The 22,664-nt window shown below is 34.4% G+C and overlaps 1 protein-coding gene across 2 annotated transcripts in view; it reads left to right on the top strand.

Moving 5' to 3' along the window:
- Nucleotides 1-22,445, top strand: part of ZNF800 (zinc finger protein 800) — a 23,258-nt gene extending 813 nt beyond the window's left edge. The window contains exons 2-6 of one of the 2 annotated variants that reach the window (XM_021699307.1): nucleotides 229-347; nucleotides 5,861-5,956; nucleotides 15,476-15,619; nucleotides 17,724-19,416; nucleotides 20,661-22,445. In XM_021699307.1, coding sequence (XP_021554982.1) covers nucleotides 287-347; nucleotides 5,861-5,956; nucleotides 15,476-15,619; nucleotides 17,724-19,416; nucleotide 20,661 — 1,995 coding nt within the window. In that variant the 5' untranslated portion in view covers nucleotides 229-286 and the 3' untranslated portion in view covers nucleotides 20,662-22,445. Of the gene's footprint in view, nucleotides 1-228; nucleotides 348-5,860; nucleotides 5,957-15,475; nucleotides 15,620-17,723 lie in introns of both variants that reach the window. The other variant, XM_044919979.1, reaches the window with a different exon arrangement.
- The last annotated feature ends 219 nt before the right edge of the window (nucleotides 22,446-22,664 follow it).

Genomic DNA, 22,664 nt, shown 5'->3' with positions numbered 1-22,664 from the left:
CGCCTTGCGCTGCGCGCCCCAGGCTGCGTTTCCGGGTAGGGCGATGAACCTGTGCGGGAGTTTGGGCTGCAGAAGCCTTCGTGCGTTTTTCTTTTTTAGGTTATAGAGGAAGGTACGGGTCCGTGGAGGGAAAACGGAGGGCGGGTGGAGGGAACGTATCTGGAAAATATAGCCAGAGCCCCCCCAGGAAGTTCAGGGTGAGTGACGGATTTGTGCTTCTTTCAACAGCCAAGCCGCAATGAAGAGCTTCTTACAGTGAAAGGAAAGTCGGTTTCGCCCACTGAAAATGCCTTTAAGGGACAAATACTGTCAGACTGACCACCATCATCACGGATGCTGTGAACCAGGTATACTTCTTTCTCCTCCAGTTTACTTTGCCCTCCGTCAGAGCCACTCTGCCTTGTGTTTTCCTTCCAGTTTTCTTTTCCTCCTGCCCAAGAAGTCATTTCTAAGTAAGCAGCCTGTAATTTTCCCCAGCATAAAACTAGTTATGAAGCTAAAAGCTTGTACAAACAAGAGGTCTCCCCTGCTTGATCCCTTAAAAAAAGTACTGCAAGTGTCACCTTCAGTCTTTTCCACAAGATCAATCACTCAGTCCCTTTTCCTTCTTTCGAGGCAGCCTGCAGTTAGTTAGTAGTATACCCCCGTGTCCTTTGAATGCTTAAAACTGAAGACAGGGGAGAAAATAGGTAGCTGAATGCTAGTATGTCTTCGTGAAAGTGGATTCATTTAAACTTTTAAAAATTAAGTTTCTTACGCATATTTATTAGGGAATAGTGGTTAAAGCCTAAAAATGAGTTTAGTTGGGCTAAAAAAGTTTGTTAAACGCAGCTTGTTGGAACAATCAGGTTTTGCTGACTGCAACCTTTAAAAATTTTCTTGCACAGAATATATTGTATTGCAAAATAAAAAATCTGGTTATTTAGGTAGAATACGTAAGTATTTTTAGGATAGTTTATTCAGTAGAACTGTTTTTAGTTGGATTTATGGAATGAATCTCTTGAAGTCTTTTTCGAGTCTCTTGAAGAATATTAGAAAACTTTAATCTGATAAATGTGGTATATAAACTTGAGTTTTTCTAGTTATCAGAAGCTTGATGAGTTTTGTCACAAACATTTAGAGGTACAACTTGGAAACATTGAATACATATGTCACTAAACCAAACAAAGGCTATTCTATTCTAGTTTAAAGGCAGGTGTTTATCATTATTTTTGACCTAAAAGTTATTAGGACTTTTTATGTTTTTGTTTGTTTTTTTTTTTTTTTGTTGGGAGTATGTTAACTGCTCTAATGTACTTGGTTTTGTCACAGTAGAGTTCAAGTAGAGGACTTTTTAGACTAATGAGAAAAAATGGCAGTGGTAAAGAAGAAGAACTCCTATTTTCAGAAAACTTTGATACACATGAGAAAAAATTTGTACTATGGCCCTATCTCCCCACTGGTTTACTGGAAATCAGTCATAACTTACCTCTGCTAATAATATAGTCCCAGGATGGATCCAGTTTCTGTTCAACTGCCCATGACCTATTTTCAGCACCCCTGCATACTGCATATTTTGTGTATTTTGTGTGTCATTTATATTTTATCAAATATTGAATGGAGTTAGTTTTGAAGTAGAAGGCTGTGAATGCCTTTTATACTTGTGTTCCACTGACCTTTTATTCTAGTTTTTTATTTGAGAACATTTCAAGTCATTTAAAGTGAATTAGTTAATGAGATCATTTTAAATAAAACTACTTACTTAGGAAGAAGTTAATGTGTTCATTTATTTCTTTATTTCTTTGGCAAATTATTATTGAGCACCTATTAGGTGCTAGGCACTGTCCAAGGCAATGGGCATGTAAGTTGTGAACAAAACTGATGAGGTCATTCCCTCATAAAACTTTTGAGTGGGAAGAAATAGACAAGTAAATAAATAATTTGTGACCATACCTTAGTGTATTCTGATAATTAAAGTTTTCTAGAGACTTTAATGTCTTTTTAAGGATGTTTTTCAGAGTTGAACTTTTTAATATGTATTGGAACTTCTTTGCTTTTTTTCTCCCTCATTAACAAGAAATCATATAAGTTGCATTAATTTTAAAAATTAAACTTTCTTTTACCAGAAACTTCTTCAGTGCAGTTTATTTTTCAGACTACCAGGTCATAAGTAGTTTGTGTTTCTTTGCTTCTTAGCTAGAATTAAACACTTTCTGAAGATTAGTTTGGTGGAAAGCTAGAAGTTTGTTAACTTATACAATAGTTAATTGTCATTATTTCAGAGGAAGGTTAGTCCTGTGTGGGAGGATATTTTCAGTACTGCGAGGAATATGTTAGGTTAGTTTTTAAAAGAGGATGTCTTTAGATGGAGGGAAGAAGATGGCATGCTGTTTGAGAAATTCTTTTAATGGGCAATCATCAGAGGTCTAGCCTCTTTTGAATCATGAATAGTGGGGCTGGTCCCTGAGCAGTGTGTTCCTGAGGAGGCCTTGATAGGATGGGTCAATTTGTAGTGAAGGGTGGTGATAGAAGTCTGTCGGTGTATGTAAAGTACTTTCTTAGTTATGTTTTAAGACTGTTCCTTACAGAACTTTTCAAACATTCAAAAGTAGAGAGAATGGTGTAAGGAACCTGTTGTAAGCATCACACAACTCAACACGTCAATACATGGACAATCTCTTTTCGTCTCTATTCTCCTTTCTGCACAGTTCTGTTCTCCACCCTCCTACTACTTCCCTACCCTCTATTATTTGTAAGTAAATCCCAGACATCATAAGCAGAAATTTATTTTAAAGGTAGGAGAGACTATTAACAAAAGTAGGTATTTGATTCTGGGACGTGTGTTCTTGGAAGGATGTAAAGACAGATGTTAACTTCTGAGGGTTTGGGTGTTTTGATTGGAGGACGATGATGGCTTTTTTCCTAATGGTCGTGTAAACTGATCTTGGGAGGGATGATAGGGTATATGAGAGGAAACTTTTTTTTTTTTTTTTAAAGATTTCATTTATTTATTTGACAGAGAGAGAGAGTGAGAGCAGGAACACAAGCAGGGGGAGTGGGAGAGCGAGAAGCAGGCTTCCCGCCGAGTAGGGAGCCTGATGTGGGACTCGATCCCAGGACCCTGGGATCATGACCTGAGCCGAAGGCAGACGCTCAACGACTGAGCCACCCAGGCGCCCAGAGAGGAAACTTTTATAAAATACTAATATATAAAGTTTTTTAGGGTTGAGAGTATGTTTTCAAATGAAGAATCATTTTTTTTTTTTTTTTTACAGTGGTAACTACACAGATCTCTATGCTAAGTGGATGTGTCCATGGATAACTAAGCTAACTCTGGGGTTATTTTGAATGGTGTCTCAGGCTGTTGATGTGTCTAGTGGTAGCAGTGTTCTGAAGGTGATTAGGTAACAAAGTTTTGCTGTAGCTTTGAAATCAGATGTTCTCATGTGGAAATGGAAGCTGGCGTATTAAAGAAAGTTTTCTGGAGCATTTTTAAATGAGGAAAGGGGACTCTAAGGACAAGTTTCCATTTTTTCTCCATATCCCTCCCTTAGTCATTACTGTTTTTTTTTTTTTTTAATTTTCCCTTTCTAGAATTCTTGCTACTTATAGAGCCAAACCTTGTTGCTTTTAGTTCTTTACAATTGTACATTTTCTACCCTCTCTTATTTTTTTTTTATAAACAGTCGTCAGTTGTTTTGTACAAATAGCAAAAAGAGATCCATCTAATCCAAATAAATGGTATCATCAGTCTATTTACAAACTTCTGCTATTGCATCTTTAAAGGATTGAATTCTACTTCTCTTTGATTTTGGAAACAGTTTTTCAGTTTTTGGTGTCAGAAAGCAATTGATTTGTACATGATGATGGTGGTGGCGGTGGTGGTGGTGGTGATAGAACATTTATTGAACATATATCCCAGGCTCTGTTTAACCAGTTTACCTGCATTAGCTCGTTTAATCCTCATACAACCCTATGATTTAGATACTTTTATTATCCCCATTTTAGAGATGAGAAAGAGATCAGAGAGTTTGATTTGCCTTAGTTGTATCTAGTAAATGTCAGAAAAAAAATTCAGTGTAGTAAGTCCAGGTCTGGAGTCTTTATATTTTTAATAGCTTCAGGTAGTGCCAATGTCAGATGTTCTCAAAATGAGTTGTGGGTGTGTGCATGTTCTTAATTCATTTAAAATTCTCCTAACGTATGTCTTAAAATTGGGAACGTTGTACTTAATAAGATGACTTGGTCCTGGGACAGTTCCCCCCACTTGTGTACACTGAGCACAAGACTTGAAGCCTTAACAGAGAATCTAAGGCTGTGTCTATACACATAGGAGAGCAGGCTTTAGCCTCCTTATCAGAAAGCTAAATGCTGCCCAAGACCAGGTCCTGAAGCAGTAGCAGCACACATTTATTGTTGTAATCCTCCTTATTTTCCCACAGAGTGGATGATCCTGGGTTAAGATAGTAATAGTTGAGTAGAACATTATAACATATTGAAAAAAGTGAATTAAAGTGACTGGTTTTTCTCTACCAAAAACCATTTCTTTATTTGGTATCTGATGGAAAAACTTCTCCTTTTCAGTTACCTTGTTTCATATCATCATAATCTAATTTATTATATAATTATACTGTGAATCTGAGAATTTTTTTTTTTTTAATTTTTATTTATTTGACAGGGAGAGAGACAGCGAGAGAGGGAACACAAACAGGGGGAGTGGGAGAGGGAGAAGCAGACTTCCCGTGGAGCAGGGAGCCTGATGTGGGGCTCGATCCCAGGACCCTGGGATCATGACCTGAGCTGAAGGCAGATGCTTAACGACTGAGCCACCCAGGCGCCCCGAATCTGAGAATTTTGGAAAGCAAACCTCTCTATATGAAAATGAAAATTTTTATTTTTAAAGTGGAAATACTATTTTTACTTATTATAAAAGTGTGTGTGTGTGTATTTTAACATGCACACTTCTAAAAGCCCAGGCTCTGAAGCACTAGCGAAGTATGAGGCTGAAAATTAAAATCACCCCGTAAAGTCCACCCTGACAGAACCCTTGTTTTGTTGGTATTTCACCAGACTTTTGTGTTTATATTAGTGTCTGTACATACACACACATAAACATTAAATTTCTTTCTTTCTGTATCTATTGAAATATATATTAATATAAGTGAGATCATATTCTTTAACCTGTTTTTGTTGCTCAACAATCTATTATTGACATCCTTTGTTGTTGGTACATGTAGATCTAGATCATGTAGATCTAGCTCATGCTTTCTAACAGCCGTGAAGGATTCTGTTGTAGGGATATTTCATAGTTTATTTAGTCTGGTTCCTACTGAGAGATTTTTAAGTTGTTTGAAATTTTTTCTTTCTTATTTACAGTGCTGCAGAGTGCTGCAGTGAACATTCTTGAACATCTGTCATTCTGCACTTCACTAGTTCTTTCCTTAGGCAGTGAGTGGTTTTTGAGTTTTGCTCTCATAATTGCCCAGAGAGCTGTACTAGATTGTCCAGAGGGTTCTGGAATGGTTTATGAGATGTGGCTAGGACATCATTGCCCTAGAATTTTGATTAAATATAGAGGGTCCTCTTCAAGGGGAATAAAAAGGCAAACATGACGAATATGTAGTAAATAATACCAAAATAGTAAATTTTTGCATTTGAAGCCTTTAAGTAGCTTTAATTTAGCCTTGAATTGAGAATAATTTTAGTTATTTTTGTTCCCATTATTTCATTTTGCTTTACAAAGATGATGGTGAAGTATATACGAACAAGTGTGATTATATTTAACATGATTGTAGCAAACCATTGTTTTACTTCAATAGTAAATGATTTAAATAACCCTTTTTTTTGTGGGGATTGGGGTGGGTGTTTGTCTTCCATGTAGTTTATATCCTGGAACCTGGAGATGCTCCTTTGTTACAGCAACCACTACAGACATCCAAATCTGGTATTCAACAAATAATTGAGTGCTTTCGATCAGGTATGAATGTTTTAGGATGTATTTTTCAATCTTCACATAATAGTTAAAAACTACCTAGAAATCCTTAGAATTAATTGTTAAAAAATATTAAAATGTATACATTGGTTTTATAGAATACTTTTAATTGTCATATTTTTAAAAAGTGATGAATAAATATTGATTTGATCTAGATTCTTTGTCAGTACTATATATTATATATTAATATAGAAATAAAATTATTTAGTATGATTTACAGAAATATATGTGGTATCTTTATTAGTAATGTGCCTCTTCTTAACAATCTATTATTAATTTTGGCATATCTTTGTAAACCCTCAATGGGCACTAGTGTCTTATACTGGGTCTTTATAAGCATTGGCAGAGTAGATTATTTATTCAGAATGTCTGAGATGTCACTTGTTCTAGATTAATTACTTTATCGTCTCTGTTTATGTGACTCACCTTCTCCTGCCTAACCCTGGAGTTTCAACATCTTTGATAGAGCACAAGACAGGAAAAATACTTACTCCAGTCCCTGGTCTCTTTGGATACATTTGTTTAGCTTTACTTTCTATTAGATTATTATAACAGTTGCATGTATAATAATGTGCAGTTGCAGTCCAATGCTTTAAAATAGGTGTTGCTTACTACATATATATGACTGAGAACTGTTGGAACTCCTTTCTCAGTAAGATCTTAGGTTGCTGTGATTCTTACGATCCACTTATCCACCTTGTAGATTTGTCTTCTCTGACATTGTAGACTGTTGAGTCAGATATAAATAAGCAAACACACATGATTGATGGGACACCTAACTGATGGAAACTTAAAGGATTAGAATATCTTTTGTTATTATTCTAAAGCTTACTATTTTAATGAAAAAGTTCTGAGATTAAAAGGAAAAGGTATTTATATGTAACCACTTGTTTTGTATTGATAAATGCTTTGAGGTGCTTGTTTTTAAGTCATTGTAAAGAGAAATAGTATATATTTGCTTTATTTTAGGATCTAAGAAATAGATTGCTCCTTAATCTGAAATAAAAATTGTTTTTATTTCTGACTTTTTGAGATCTATTTCTTGGATTTTTAATCTATAGTCCTCATGGCATTGCTTTTATGTATATTTAATTCAGTAAGTATTGAGTGTATACCCATGCCTTGCTCATGTTGAATGGTGGTATAACCTATTTTAGGGTGTTTTTTGTTGTTTTTATTTTTGATAGTTGCCCTTCATTAACAGAAGTAACTGATAGGTCAGGTTTTCCTATGATAAATACAATTAAAATTTTACTTACTAGGGGCAGTATTTATAATATATTTCTGGCATAACGGAAGAATGGTTAGTTTCTGGTCATAGTAAGAGTTTTTTTAGCTACTTTTAGTAGATAATTCTTTTTGTTCTTTCTCATGGAAATGAAGGTAGTAGCTTTTCACATTTAGTTATGTTCTTTGCTTTAGTTATTTTTTTTTTTTTTTTTTTTTAAGAGAGGGAGAGAGAGGGGCGGGAGGGGGAGAGAATCTTAAGCAGGCTTCACACCCAGTGTGGAGGCGGATGCGGGGCTCAATCTCACGACCTTGAGATCATGACGTGAGCTGAAATCAGGAGTCAAAGCTTAACTGACTGAACCACCCAGGCACCCCTATAGGTTTCTTTTTTAAAATCCAAAATTTGGAATGAATAAGATTATTTTATACTACTTCACTTTATTATAGGGTTATTTGATTAAGAAGTTAGAATTGGTTTATCATAAATGCTTTGTCTTGTAAAATATACTTTTTCAAGAAGATCCTGTTCTCAAAATCCATGTTTAACTTTGGAAGATGAATATTTAGAAATGATATTAATTGTTTTCCTTTTGCACTGTGCTCATGTCTGTTTTCTGTATTTCCTATTTCTTTACAATCTAAAGAAAAGGACCTGTGAAATGGGTAAAATGTTCTTTTTTAAATGTCCCCTTCTGACCTTTCAAATTCAAATTTGCCTTCTGAGTTATGTTTTATTTAGGTAAATTCTGAAAATACTATAAATTTAACTCTGAGTACCCAATAATTTAAATTAGAAGTGATTTAGAAATATGCTTAACAGGACAAAGAACTTACTTTGGATTTAAAAAAAGAATTCTTTTACTTTGTTAATGTGTCTCAGAACTAAGCAATTTTAATTTCCTCAAGATTATAATCTCTTATATATCTGTGTAATCTAAAGTTTGCTAAGGTAGTTCTTTAGCACTGAAGTATCCAAGCCCTGGCTGACTGAAACTTTGGGAGGATAGAATGAAAGTTTGGGCCACATGATTTAGGGACGAAGATCCATTCTTACCCCTAAGTTCTTCCTGGTCCCATTCTACTCCCAACCACACCTTCAATGACTCATTCCTTTCTAGACTCTTTCCATTATAGCTGGGTCACACACATTGCATTTAAAGAACTATTTGAAGTCTATGCTTTTGCTCTTGTTAACCTATAGAGGCCAAGTCAGGTGGGACATTAGTAATGTGTTAGGATATCTAGCTTAATCTTTAAGCTCAGATAGTTGTCTTCAGCTACTGTATCATTTCTAAGTGACTCACCTCCTGTCTACACTGGGCTGTCTATTCCTGCCCAAGCTGGAAGTTCCTAAAAGGCTGAGGAAGGAGTTAACTCATTTTTTTAGGTCTACCTGCCCCACATGTGCTGTACTAACTGCTTGATCAGTTTTGACTTGTTCTCTTTGCTTCACATTTCAGTTTTTGCTTTGGACTGTTTTTCTATTTTTAAATGATAAATCTTTCTTGACCTCTGATAATCTTTTTATTTCTGGCTGCTTCATTTGTAAATTAATTTGAATAGATTTTTCTTTTTGGAATTAAGTAATATTCCTATGTTGGAATAAGTAATATTATTGGATTAAGTCATAAGTGCCTGTGGTTTAAAAATAAAAAGGAAGTATAAAAGGATATATAAAAATACAAAAATAAGTCTCTTTGCTCAGGCAACCACTGCTACATGATTTGTGTGTCTTCTTCCAGAGACCCTATATACATATACAAGCATATATCCCTCACTTTTTTCCCCAGTATGAATGGTAGCTCAGTCTGCACACTGTTAGGTATTTTTGCTTTATTAACAGTACATTTCACTGTTGTTTGACATTTGTCCATAGATAAATACCTCATTTTTTTTTAGAAGGCTGCCTATTTTGCTCCAACCTACAGATTTTATACTCTTGACATCCCTGATGGTTGGATGACTTTGAGACATGCTATTTGCTCTGTATCCCTGGCTTCTGATACTATCTTGACTGGGCCCTGCCTTTTGCTAGAGCGCTGCCTTAGCTCTATTAATCCTTCTAGGATCACATCTGTGACTTGGTGTCTTCAAATTTCTCTCCTTTTTATTGACACTTTTATTTTAGCTTCCTTTCTTCCTGACTTCTCTCCCTGAACTGAAACAGAATTGTAAGTAACAACAACAAAAAAGGTGTACTTCCATGAGACATTTATTAAAATCGATTTAATTGAGCTTAATATTCTTTCTTAGTCTCTTAATCTTCTGGTGGAGGCAAAGGAGCTATTGAATGCCCTAAGATTAGAAACAGAAAAATGGGGAGAAAAGAGAAGGATAATTATTTAGTCTGGTATTCAAAACTGGTCTTTCATGTGAAGTTGACATCGTTTTTTTGAAACCTTGAAATATATTGTAAAAAGATAATATATAATTATCTGTCTATAAAATACTGCTATGTGCAAGGAAGGGCATCTTTTCTGACTCTTAGGGAGGAGTAAATGGTGGTGAAAAATGAGAATTAGCTTTGTGTTGTATTTGCTCTTGTCATTATCATCTTGGGTTTGGTCATTTAACATCTTAGAAGAGTTGTTTGTTTCGTTTTGGTTTTGTACTGTTTAAAACAACATTACCTGCATTTAGTGTAAGCTGTTTCTGGATGGCGATGCCTCAGTCCTGACTCGGCAGACAAAAACTTAGGATGGAAATGTGATTTATCAGAGATACATAAGATAAGAGAGTGCTATATGATATGGGTTTTGTTTTTGGTTATTACACAACAATAGTAGGAAATTTAAAATCAGACTAGATATTTTTTGGATGAATAAGACAGATGTAGATTTGTTTGATTTGTTGTTCTTACATTCTTCTCAAAGAATGTCATTTGAGGCTATGTTCCTAGAAGAGCAGACATTTATATTAGTCTGGGAACTTCTTAAGGGCACAGATCAGATCCTTCACTCCCATGTTTCCAGTGAATAGCATTGCAACCTCATATTTAATGGGTGTTCAATAAATGTTTGTGAGACTAAGCTTAAAGATTCACCAAGTAGGCACTAGAATAATTTTATTCTGCTTCTAAATTTATTGTAGTATGTGGCAGTGTTCCATAATTAACCTAGTAATTTTTTTAAAGGATTTTATTTATTCATTTGAGAGAGAGAGAGAGCACACAAGCAGGGGGAGAGGCAGAGGAAGAGGGAGAAGCAGACTCCCGCTGAGCAAGGGAGCCCGATGCAGGACTCAATCCCAGGACCCTGAGATCATGACCTGAGCCAAAGGCAGACACTTAACCATCTGAGCCACCCAGGCGCCCCTAACTTAGTAATTTTTTTTTAACCAACTCTTGCAGGTGGTTTTAAGAAAGCAATTTAAATTTTCTTAAGTTTTCCCTATTTTTTAACCTTTAAGAACTTTTGTTAAGGGATGATCAGTTAGAAATTTCCTTCATATACTGGCCTTGGAAATCAGTTTTGACAGGAATTACAGATTTGCTTGCAGTGTTGAGATGATACTGTGTTTAAACAGTCATGCTAAAAATGATTGAGCTCATGTGTGAATCATCATAAAGCAAGCAGTATACCATTTAAAAATCATTATTGCTACAACTTAAAATGGTCATTGACCAACATATCCATATATTAAGGAAAAAATGAAAGCTTATCTTTGGCACAGAAGAGTTAGAATTAATATCACATCAGGTAAAGTGATTGCCATCCATCCTAATATAAAACTGAATACTGATTCCTTTTAAAAAAAATCTTGTAAACATTTTTCTCAGTACATACAAAGTATTTGATATTAAGGAATAGCACATGACTAAACCCTTGATGAGGTTTAGGTAATTTTTACTGAGCACCTATTATGAGAATCTGAAATATTCACTAATTAGTTAATTTCTAGGCATCAAAAGCCTTACCCTTACTGGGCTGTGTTTTTTTTTTTTTTTTTTGAAAGATACTGATTAATGATCTATGTAATCAGTAAACAGTGATTTCTAAGATAGTTTTAAAACCCAGGGCAAGAAAAAGTTACTAATACAGGAAAAGGAATAATTAGTAGTAAGATTGCATGGGTCTCTTTCAGGATCCAGGGCAGTGGAAGAACTTAATGTTGCTGTCTAGATGACTATGTCTGTTGTCTCAGGTGATGAAAGTTTTAGCTGTTGACAGAGGCACAGTTGATTGGCTGTGTCTAATTGTTAGTAAGCAAAGCAGTCACAAAATGGTAGCTGATGAGACCATTATGACCAAAGCCATTATGATCACATGGGAAAAACAACAAAACCTTAAATGGTAACTAAAACTAACTTAGGGAAAAACTTCTATTGTCCGTATTTATGGAATGGGCAACATCTTATTTTTCTCATTTGTAAATTGTATAAGTTGAATTAGAATATCTTTGAGGTCTCTTTTTTACTTACCAGGCAACTTTATATAGACTAAAAAAAAATCTAATTTATAGAGAACGTTTCCTTAAACATAAAGCTGTCTAGTATGGCATTTAGCAAACCTCAATCAGGCATAGTCCTGAGGGCTGGGAATATAGTGGGTGAGCATTAAAGGTATCTTCTCTGTCCTTTTAGAGCTTCCAGTTTAATGGGATTACAGAAAAATAATTAATTACAAGATAGTGGGATAATATAGTATGGATGTATAGGGTGCTGTGGGAATAGGGGTGAAGAATTTGTAACAAAAAACAGGAATCAGAAGGCTTCCTGGGGGATGCAACTTCTAACCTGGAGTTTTTTTTTTTTTTAAGATTTTATTTATTTGAGAGAGAGAGAGAGAGCACGGCGGCAGGGGGAGGGGGGAGTCAGAGGGAGAAGCGGACTTCTCACTGAGCAGGGAGCCAGACGCAGGACTCGATCCTGGGACTCACCATCCTGGGACTTGATCCTGGGACTCGATCCTGGGACTCCGGGATCGTGACCTGAGCCAAACGCAGTCGCTTAACCAACTGAGCCACCCAGGTGCCCCGGAGTTTGAAGGATTACTAGAAGTGAGCCAGACCAGGGAAGTGGGAGATTGTTATAGGCAGAGAGAAAAAAAAACATAGGTGAAGGCCTGAAAAGTGAGAGAGAGAGAGAGAAACAATTTGGTGAACCCATGGCTCTGAAAGAAATTTGATGTACCTGCATCAGCACAACTGTGCTTGTATGTGTGTATGTGTATGTGTAGGTGGGGTGCGGTGGGGGGAAGCATTCGTGAATGATAAGATTGATGAGTTAAGGTTAGAGCCAGAGATTTTTTTAGGGGGATGCTATTGGAAACGAATATACACTCTGCTGAATATAACTAGTTCTATAACTAGGACTAAAGAGTATCTCTCTGTATAGATTTTTAAATTTTTAATTAATTAATTTTTATGGTTGAGAGAACCTGGTGGACAAAGTGAGATCTCTGATTTAGGGATGCAGTCTTACATTTTTAGCAGTAACTGTTTTTTATGTATAACCTCATACTTTCTATTTAAATATTCAATTGAGGGCGCCTGGGTGGCTCAGTTGGTTAAGCGACTGCCTTCAGCTCAGGTCATGATCCTGGAGTCCCGGGATCGAGTCCCGCATCAGGCTCCCTGCTCGGCAGGGAGTCTGCTTCTCCCTCTGACCCTCCTCCCTCTCATGCTCTTTGTCTCTCATTCTCTCTCTCTCAAATAAATAAATAAAATCTTTAAAAAAAAAATAAATCTTCAATTGAGTTCTTAAGTTAAATCTAGTTCAGCTTGTTTTTGCATTCCTCTTCAATCTTTTTTGACTATCTTTAAAGGCAGAATTGAATCTTTAGTATGGGTCTGGGCAGGTATTTCAATTTAGAATTAAAGTGTGCAAAATTTTCTATGTTTTCTTCTTACTGGTGCTACACTTAACTATACTTGGGAATTATATGTAGATATGTTAGAGAGGTTATCTAAAATATTTCACATTTAAGCATTTTTTTTTTCTAAAAATTGATTTTCCCTGTATACTCACTTTATGGATCAAAACCTTATCAGAATCTATTCCCTTTCCCATTGGTTATAAAAGTTGGAGGTTATGGCGAGTAAAGTAATACTGAATTTTTCTAAAGCTGTCTTTGACGTTGAATAAAGATTTTTATTTATTTAAAAAAAATAAAATATTTTTGGGGCGCCTGGGTGGCTCAGTCGTTAAGCGCCTGCCTTCAGCTCAGGTCATGATCCCAGGGTCCTGGGATCGAGCCCCGCATCGGGCTCCCCGCTCGGCGGGAGGCCTGCTTTTCCCTCTCCCCCTGCTTGTGTTCCCTCTCTCACTGTGTCTCTCTCTGTCAAATAAACAAAATCTTTAAAAAAAAAAATAAATAAATAAAATATTTTTGTCATCAGTCTACCTCTCATAGTTTGTCCGTCACTTAGGAGATGAACTATGAACTAAACATGTTAGCAGTCTGTTGCCAGTATATTTTGTTACGTGAAGTGGACTAAGAAAGTGCGTGTGTGTGTGTGTTTGTGTGTATGAATTTACTTTTATATAAAGAATAATACTTAGGCTGTCCTTTGAATCTTTTTAAGTTTATGTTTTCTGATTTTGTGGTAATATGGTTTAGTACAGTAAACCATTGATTTGGATTTGAGAAATGGTGGAGATGATTTCATTATATTTATTTTTTCCCAGTAGAAACCCAGATGTGTAATTTAATTTTTCTGGGATTTAGGTTCATATTTTCTTTCATGATTCTCTAAAATAGGTTTGGTTTGGTTTGTTCATTTTACAAGATGGATAGTATAGTGTGTTTACTCTTTAGTAGTCCCAGAGCTTAACAGAGTGTCAAGTACTTGTGGCATGATGGAAGAACACTTTGTACCTAGATAGTTTTAAAGTTTTTTTTTTTTTTTTTTTTTTTTTTTTTTTTTTTTTTTTTTTAAAATTTATTTTTTTTTTTTTTTTTTTTTTTTTTTTTTTTTTTTTTTTTTTTTTTTAAAGATTTTATTTATTTATTTGAGAGAGCGAGAATGAGAGAGAGTACATGAGAGGGGGGAGGGTCAGAGAGAGAAGCAGGCTCCTCGCCGAGCAGGGAGCCCGATGCGGGACTCGATCCCGGGACTCCAGGACCATGACCCGAGCCGAAGGCAGTCGCTTAACCAACTGAGCCACCCAGGCGCCCCAGTTTTAAAGTTTTTTTTCAGGACACATTTGTTTTTTCCTCTTGAAGTCAATATTATTAGCATCTTTTTTATTTGAGGAAATTAAAGGCTAATTAATTAGTAAAGCATGGCAGATCAATTTTGTCAATTTACCTGTGGCAAAAACCTGTAGGAAATAATGATAAAAGATCTTCTATTTGTGTTTTATTCCTGGTGGATGTTTTTATTTTAAAGATTGGATGCTCAATGCCATTTATTTTTTTTCCTGCCTTTTGGTCTTCTGTCATAATGCTTAGATTCCCTATATCAGTGGCATTTCTTCAACTAATCTTTATTGAGCATTGCTAGAGCTGAATACTTTGTAGTTGTCAATAAGACAGGTTTGGTCTTGGCTGCTTTGGAGTTTATAATCTAGTGGGGAAGACAGGCTTTAAATTAGTTTAAACTGTAAACTATCAATATTTAATTAATTGCACTTGGAGTGAGTTTTTGAGGGAGAAAGGCTTTGAATAAATTTATAGTGGTATCAAGAGGCCTAAGCAAAATTCAAATTATGGATAGGGATTCTCTACTCTGACGCTCAATGACCATAATTCCATGTTGGCCCAGAACCTGAAGTAATTTGAGCTGAGTTTAAAGAAAAGTCACAGGCAATCTTGTGACACAGTTTTGACTTTTTTTAAGGAATCAGGGGAAAACATATTACAGAACTCCATGTTCACGTCTTAATGCAGAAGGGAGCTATAGGAACCAGCCAGAAACTTTGGCAAGGAGTAAGGGGTTGGGGGGGGGAGGGGCATGTTTAATTCTTCTTTCCCCTTCCAGATCTATTGAATCAGAATCTGTAGAGGTGGGTCATGTACATCTTTATTCCCAGTTCATTGTGATGATCAGCCAGGTGTTGGAACCACTGTTGGGATATTCTAAGAATTGATTGGCTGCTGAATTAGAAAAAGAATATCAATTTTAGCTGTCATAATATCCAGGTGATGATAGAATTTTACTTAGAATTTAGTTTATAACTTAGTTCTGAATACAAATGGTGGAAATTGGCAATGCCTGTATTTTGTTTGCAAAGTGTAATTGCACTTTGGATTGTCAACAGTGGTTGCCCAGTTTAAAAATGTACGTTAAAGTTACCTTTTGTGTTAAGTTTTATTTTCTTTTTTCCTTTAGGAACTAAACAACTTAAGCACATTTTATTAAAAGACGTGGACACTATTTTTGAATGTAAATTATGCCGCAGTCTCTTCAGAGGATTACCAAATTTAATTACCCATAAAAAATTCTACTGCCCACCAAGTCTCCAGATGGATGACAGTAAGTTTTATTCATATATTCAGTTATACATTTTACAGTTAAGTATTCTTATACTGCAGCTGTACGTTTGTGTTAAAATGGTATCAATAATTTAATGATGGGGAATAAAATTAAATATCAGACTTAATGTTCATTTTCTTAGGTACTTTCATATTTTTTACTTGGGTTTTTCTAAAGATATATGAGGTTAGATTTATGAGTATATTTATTTATGTTAAGATATTGGATATTGTTTTTGAATGTTTATATGGACCATATAGTTTATATTCAGGATTTGTCTAAGTTAAAATATGAGTGCTTTAAAGGGGGTATTGGTATTTTTCATTTTTACTTCTTTTAACAACTTGTTACCTATGACTGATAATTTACTAAGATTATCCTTAAGGAAGGTTAGAGCAAAGAATGAGTAAATGAGTTGATTTCTTGGGGATGGTGAAGAGCATTAAAAAATATTAACCTTTCTATTTTTTTCTGGGTCTTGATTTGAAGATCAGTTTTGTTCTCAGTGAAGTTTACTTATAACTCAATCATTTTATCAGAAATGAGACTGTGTTATAGGCCGGCTTGAGATCTGAAGTAGCTTTATGTGATGAAGGCAGGTTGTAGGCTAATAAAGTCTTCGTGGAACCGAATGTTGGATTAAGTGTATTGCCTCTGTATGATTAAGTTAGCAGGATATGTAATGGTATTACTTTCTTGCTTTAAAGAACTGATATAAATTCCTTAAAATATTTTAATAAGTAATAGGTTACTTTCATTATTTCTTGTTCAGGGGTTTAACTCTTTGTGGACTTACAAATTACAGAACTTATTTTGTCAGTTTGATACTATAGTTGCATTGTGGAGTTTGTGCACTTTTCAACTTAACTTTTTTGGGATGGGAATGAAATGATAACTCCAAATATCAAAAGTACTACTTAATTACTAGCATGAAGCTGATTTAAAGTATACTATAGGACATAGTTGAAATAAAAATTTCATTTTTGGAAATCTTTCCTAGTACTGTTAGATCTTATTATACTTGTTTTTATCATTGAGATATAAATGAAAAGGCAGTCTGTAGGGATTAGTTTCAAATCTGATCTTTTAATAAAGTGCTAGTAGAAAATTAGTTATATTTCTGGTAGTTATTCTTGTTTTTAGTGTAGAGTTGACTTTTAGAAATATAAATAAATGGATTTGTTGGATTATTGTATATCTTTCTTGGCAATACTCATTCTAGAAATACTTCTGTGAAAGTGTTATCCTTATAGACCTACTTTATCCCTTTTAAATGGGAAGATTACTAGAAGAGCAATAATGAATCATTAATCTTGTTTTCTAAATATCAGATTTGATGCTGTGTTTGTAGCTAGATTTTAGAATTGTATGTGGAAGCATAACCAGTGTTAGGTAAATCTGGTATAGTAGGAATATTTGGTTGCCTATAGGGGATGAATTATTGCACAAGTAAATAAAACTAGCTCTGTTTTTGGAATAAATCTATAGTTTTTAATCACTTGTCTGAATGGGATGGTATCATGTTGAGAAGCCCTGTAATAGCAAACACTTGTCTACATGTCATTCATATTTATATCCTACAGATCTTTCTTTTTCATTTCCATAAGATCTTTAAGTGTCCCTCTCTACAAGTAGATTAGATTATTATGGATTAAGTTAATACGAATGCTGTTATGTTTTCTAAAAAAAGAATCATTTTTATATATAATAGTACATTCTTCATGATGTTTTATCCATCTTCAGTTATGAGAACTTTGATATGCCTTTGCTAGGCTGAAAATTTTAGACTAAAAATTTGAAATATTGTTTTAATTGTTTAGGACACTCATGTGTTATATATTTGGTATTAAGGGCACTTAGGAGTGGAAGTAGCTCTTCAGATTGCATTTATTCCTTAACATTTGTGTACATTGATGAGATTTTAAATTAATTTTAGTTTAATTAATTCTAGTTTTAAAATACGGAAAAGTAGATAATGCTCTTCTAAAAATAAATATAAACCAGTAATAAATTTTAAAGTAGAGGTTCATAATACATTTTTAAATTTTAGAGAGCTAGAGCAGGCACATTATTTCAGATTAAAATGTTGTTTTTTCCTTAACAGACCTTCCTGATGTAAATGATAAACAAAGCCAAGCCATAAACGATCTCCTAGAAGCCATATATCCAAGTGTGGACAAGCGAGAATATATTATTAAGCTAGAACCCATAGAAACTAATCAGAATGCAGTGTTTCAGTATATTTCAAGGACTGATAATCCTACTGAAGTCACAGAGTCAAGCAGTACTCCTGAACAGACCGAAGTTCAAATACAGGAAACCAGCACTGAACAGTCTAAAACAGTACCAGTTACAGATACAGAGGTGGAAACTGTAGAGCCCCCTCCTGTTGAGATTGTTGCAGATGAAGTTGCACCTACATCTGATGAGCAACCTCAGGAATCACAGCCTGACTTGGAAACTTCTGACAATTCTGATTTTGGTCACCAGTTGATATGTTGTCTTTGTAGAAAAGAATTCAATTCCAGACGAGGTGTTCGTCGTCACATTCGAAAAGTACACAAGAAAAAGATGGAAGAACTAAAAAAGTACATTGAAACGCGAAAGAATCCAAACCAGTCCTCTAAAGGACGCAGTAAGAATGTTCTAGTTCCAATAAGTAGGAGTTGTCCAGTATGTTGTAAATCATTTGCTACAAAAGCGAATGTAAGGAGGCATTTTGATGAAGTTCATAGAGGACTAAGGAGGGATTCAATTACTCCTGATATAGCAACAAAGCCTGGGCAACCTTTGTTCCTGGATTCTGTTTCTCCTAAAAAATCTTTTAAGACTCGAAAACAAAAGTCGTCTTCAAAGGCTGAATACAATTTAACTGCATGCAAATGCCTTCTTTGCAAGAGGAAATATAGTTCACAAATAATGCTTAAAAGACATATGCAAATTGTCCACAAGATAACTCTTTCTGGAACAAACTCTAAAAGAGAGAAAGGCCCTAATAATACTGCCAGCAGTTCAGAAATAAAAGTTAAAGTTGAACCAGCAGATTCTGTAGAATCTTCACCCCCTTCCATTACCCATTCTCCACAGAATGAATTAAAGGGAACAAATCATTCAAATGAAAAAAAGAACACACCGGCAGCACAGAAAAATAAAGTTAAACAAGACTCTGAAAGCCCTAAATCAACTAGTCCTTCTGCTGCAGGTGGCCAGCAAAAAACCAGGAAACCCAAACTTTCAGCTGGCTTTGACTTTAAGCAACTTTACTGTAAACTTTGTAAACGTCAGTTTACTTCCAAACAGAACTTGACTAAACACATTGAGTTGCACACAGATGGGAATAACATTTATGTTAAATTCTACAAGTGTCCTCTTTGCACTTATGAAACTCGTCGGAAGCGTGATGTGATACGACATATAACTGTGGTTCATAAAAAGTCATCCCGCTATCTTGGGAAAATAACAGCCAGTTTAGAGATCAGAGCTATAAAGAAGCCCATTGATTTTGTTCTAAATAAAGTGGCAAAAAGAGGCCCTTCGAGGGATGAGGCAAAACATAGTGATTCAAAACATGATGGCACTTCTAACTCTCCTAGTAAAAAGTATGAAGTAGCTGACGTTGGTATTGAAGTAAAAGTCACAAAAAACTTTTCTCTTCACAGATGCAATAAATGTGGAAAGGCATTTGCCAAAAAGACTTATCTTGAACATCATAAGAAAACTCATAAGGCAAATGCTTCCAATTCACCTGAAGGAAACAAAACCAAAGGCCGAAGTACAAGATCTAAGGCTCTTGTCTGGTGAGGAACAGTTACAGAGTTTTGCTTTTTTCCCCCCATCGAACTAAAAAAATCATTTGACCATAATTTATAGCTGGTTCCATTTTTAACACGTTTGCTTCCATATATCTTATGGCAATGGGAACTGCAAGAGTAATGTGCATATTGCATTTACCTCTTCAGTGACCTTTATTCCAGTGGCTTGGGAACAAAAGTTAACTTCAGAACTTATCTTTCACAGGACAATGCAATATAGTTGTAGGTAGATGGCACAGGGTCAGTGCTTTCCTCCCAGTGTTGTAAAATATATACATTTATATTGGCTTATGTTTACAATAGAAGTCTTCTGTTTGACTAACTTTGCACAGGTTTAATTCAGTTTAGTGACCTAGTCTACTAATTAATACATTGTAGAAAAAGTGGAATATATTAGAATGAATTTGTGAAGGCTATAATTAGAGGAAAAAAGTCTTTTGAGGCACTGTAATTATTGTAAAAATTAATCTGTGATGGCTAAATAAAGTGCTGCACTCAGAAAAAAAAAATCCCCAAATTGAATTTAGAACAATTAGCGTTTATTATTTACATTTAACATAGTGCTTCCAGTCAAAGGGGAAACTTTATAGACAAAAGTTTGGATTTTTTTTTTTCCTTCTCCTTGGGAGTATGCGTTAGTTACTGTTTTTAGTTTTGATCTGTGGAAAAAGTGAATATATAGGTTTCAAATCTTACTTTTCCATTTTGTTTTAAATAGACTTTTTGTGATCATTTCAACATAGTTAATATTATTAAGTAGGGCTTTTTTTTGTTTGTTTTTGTTTTGTTTTGGTTTTTTGTGGTTGTGCGTTGTAAGAAAAGGAAAATCCCTATTGGGAAGAAAGAAAAAAATTTTACTTTTTTAGAAGGTTTTGGAATAAATGTAGATTTTTAAAATGCAATATAAAATAAGGAGTAGACTTCCTATATTTGTTTTTGCAAGTCTCTCTATATTTTTTAAGTTTACCTTCAGTACCTGTTTCCCTGCATTAAGGCATTTAATATATTTAATTAGTATTAAATTAGTTTTGGATTCAGGTTTTAAAGCAGTATACTTAGTTTGAGTGCTGAGTAGGTTAAATGTTGTGGTTTGAGTATCCCACATTTTTTATTTGTGTGGAAACTTGAGATGAAACCATCCTTTAGAAGTCATTTACTATTGTGTAATTTTAAAAACAAGGTTTTATTGGTAAACTCAAAAGTGTTCATTTATTCCCATTTCTCCTCAGATAACTTCAAGTGATGTACGAAAAGGTTTGGAGTTCATTTTTGTGGAAAGACTTTAAATTGGTGTTAGAACCACTAAACGTCTTCAAATGGTACTATGAGAAAAAAAAGGAAAAACAATTTCATAAATATTCGACTGTAACTGCTGTTTTCTGACTAAAATAATAACCATCTAACCACTTGTTTCTAAGGCACTGCCTCTCCCAGCACTTTCAAGTAGCTGTGACATTACCTATTGTCATCACAGTCCATCAGCTAACCACCCTTGACCTTGTGCATTTGGTCTACAGTTTCTACAAAAACGTTGCAAAGTTTGTTTTCCAAACAATTTGTTGATTAAAGCGATCAACAACCTGAAGAATATATATCACCACTGGTGATTTTTAATTGACAAAAAGACTATATCTTAGTGATTTTAGTTTTGTTTCACTTTATTTGGCAAAATTTTCATCTGGATTGTACAGATATATTTCCTAGTGAGTGTATGTTAGGACCAAAAGAGAAATTAGTATCAACATATTATAAATATTTAGCCTACTAAATATTTGTAATTATTCTTACATTCATTTATTTCTCACTTGTTCTCCAGCACTTAAATGTTTGAAAGTTTCATTCTAAAATATATGCTACAGGAAAGTTCCAGTTCATTTTCATCCATGGATCATTACCCTTTTTATTTGTAAACATCTGAGGTTTTTATGAAAATTAAACATTCCCCTTTTTTTCTTTAAATTTTATACAAAGCACTTTAATAATAGATGCAACTTAATTTTTCAGTTTCTTTTTTTTTTTAAGATTACACATTTACTAATGTTAATATGAAGGTAGTAAATAGCTTACTGATACTTTATGGATGCAGACAATCCATGCACAACGACTTCTTATGATATTAGTTTGTTTCTTTAAATATTGCTAAAAAAGGAAGATGGGAGTGAAACCCTGAATTTTGTCTCCCAAGTAAAATCTTAAATGACTACTTTAGATGATATTTGATTCCTACTGTAAAATTTGGAAAATAATGAATTCTTGTCCATTTTTGTAATCAAGATTTTAGGAAAAACAGAAGTACATCTATCTTTATGAAATATTGGGCAGGTTTTTGTGTATCAATATTTTGTACTTTTTAGGGAATATTTTATTTTTTAGTAATTTTTGTCAAATTATAATTTTAAAAGGTACAGCAGAGAATATACCATGTTTTTATATAGGTTCACACCTGTACTTAGGAGGGACCCTGTCCATCTATATACTTTTTGTATAAAATTTTAAAATGTTGAAGATCCACAAGGTCATAATAAAATGCTTCTATAGCTAGAAAAACATTTACCCTTCCCAGTGCTTTGCACTAAAATATACTGTGAAAGGAAAGTAGAAAGACTGTAACTGTTGCTGGAAATGTTCTATATTGAATGTACATGCTCTTGTTGGAAAAATGTACTATATGTGATGGAAATAAACCAGACTCAAAGTTATTTCAGCTAAATGTGCTTCAGCAAAGGTGCATTGGTTGAAACTTAAATGTTTTATCAAATTTAAGTTTATTCAGTGACTATGAGCAGCTACACTTGAATTTTACCCTGATAGTTTTATTTTTAAGAATTAGAGTGATAATTTCTCTTTAATTTAAAAGCAGATTTACTTTTCCACATATGGAAAACTTGTACTTATAGATCTAACTTTAATGATTAATAGCATAATATATTTAGGGAACTAAATGTGTAGGTGGTATTTCATTTATAAACCATCTTCATTAGTTGCACATTATTAAATCTGTATGTTTGACTTTTGCAAGGTGTTATCTTTTATGCATTCTTACACACAAGACATATTCCAAAGATATTTTCCAGACGTAAGTGCCTATAACCAGTGAAAAGATACAAGTATTCCTAAAAAGCTGGGGGTGGCTCTTTGCTGTAGCCTCTCATCTGCATGTCAGCCTCTTGCTCTTTACTTTACTTTTTAAATACTGTAGGGAAAAAAAGAAAAATAGCCTGATGTGGGTGGAG

The sequence above is a fragment of the Neomonachus schauinslandi genome, chromosome 12 (assembly GCF_002201575.2).
Source record: "Neomonachus schauinslandi chromosome 12, ASM220157v2, whole genome shotgun sequence".
In the NCBI taxonomy this organism is placed as follows: domain Eukaryota; kingdom Metazoa; phylum Chordata; class Mammalia; order Carnivora; family Phocidae; genus Neomonachus; species Neomonachus schauinslandi.
The sequence above is the reverse complement of the archived record's forward strand: the minus strand, read 5'-3'. Positions and strand labels throughout refer to the sequence as shown.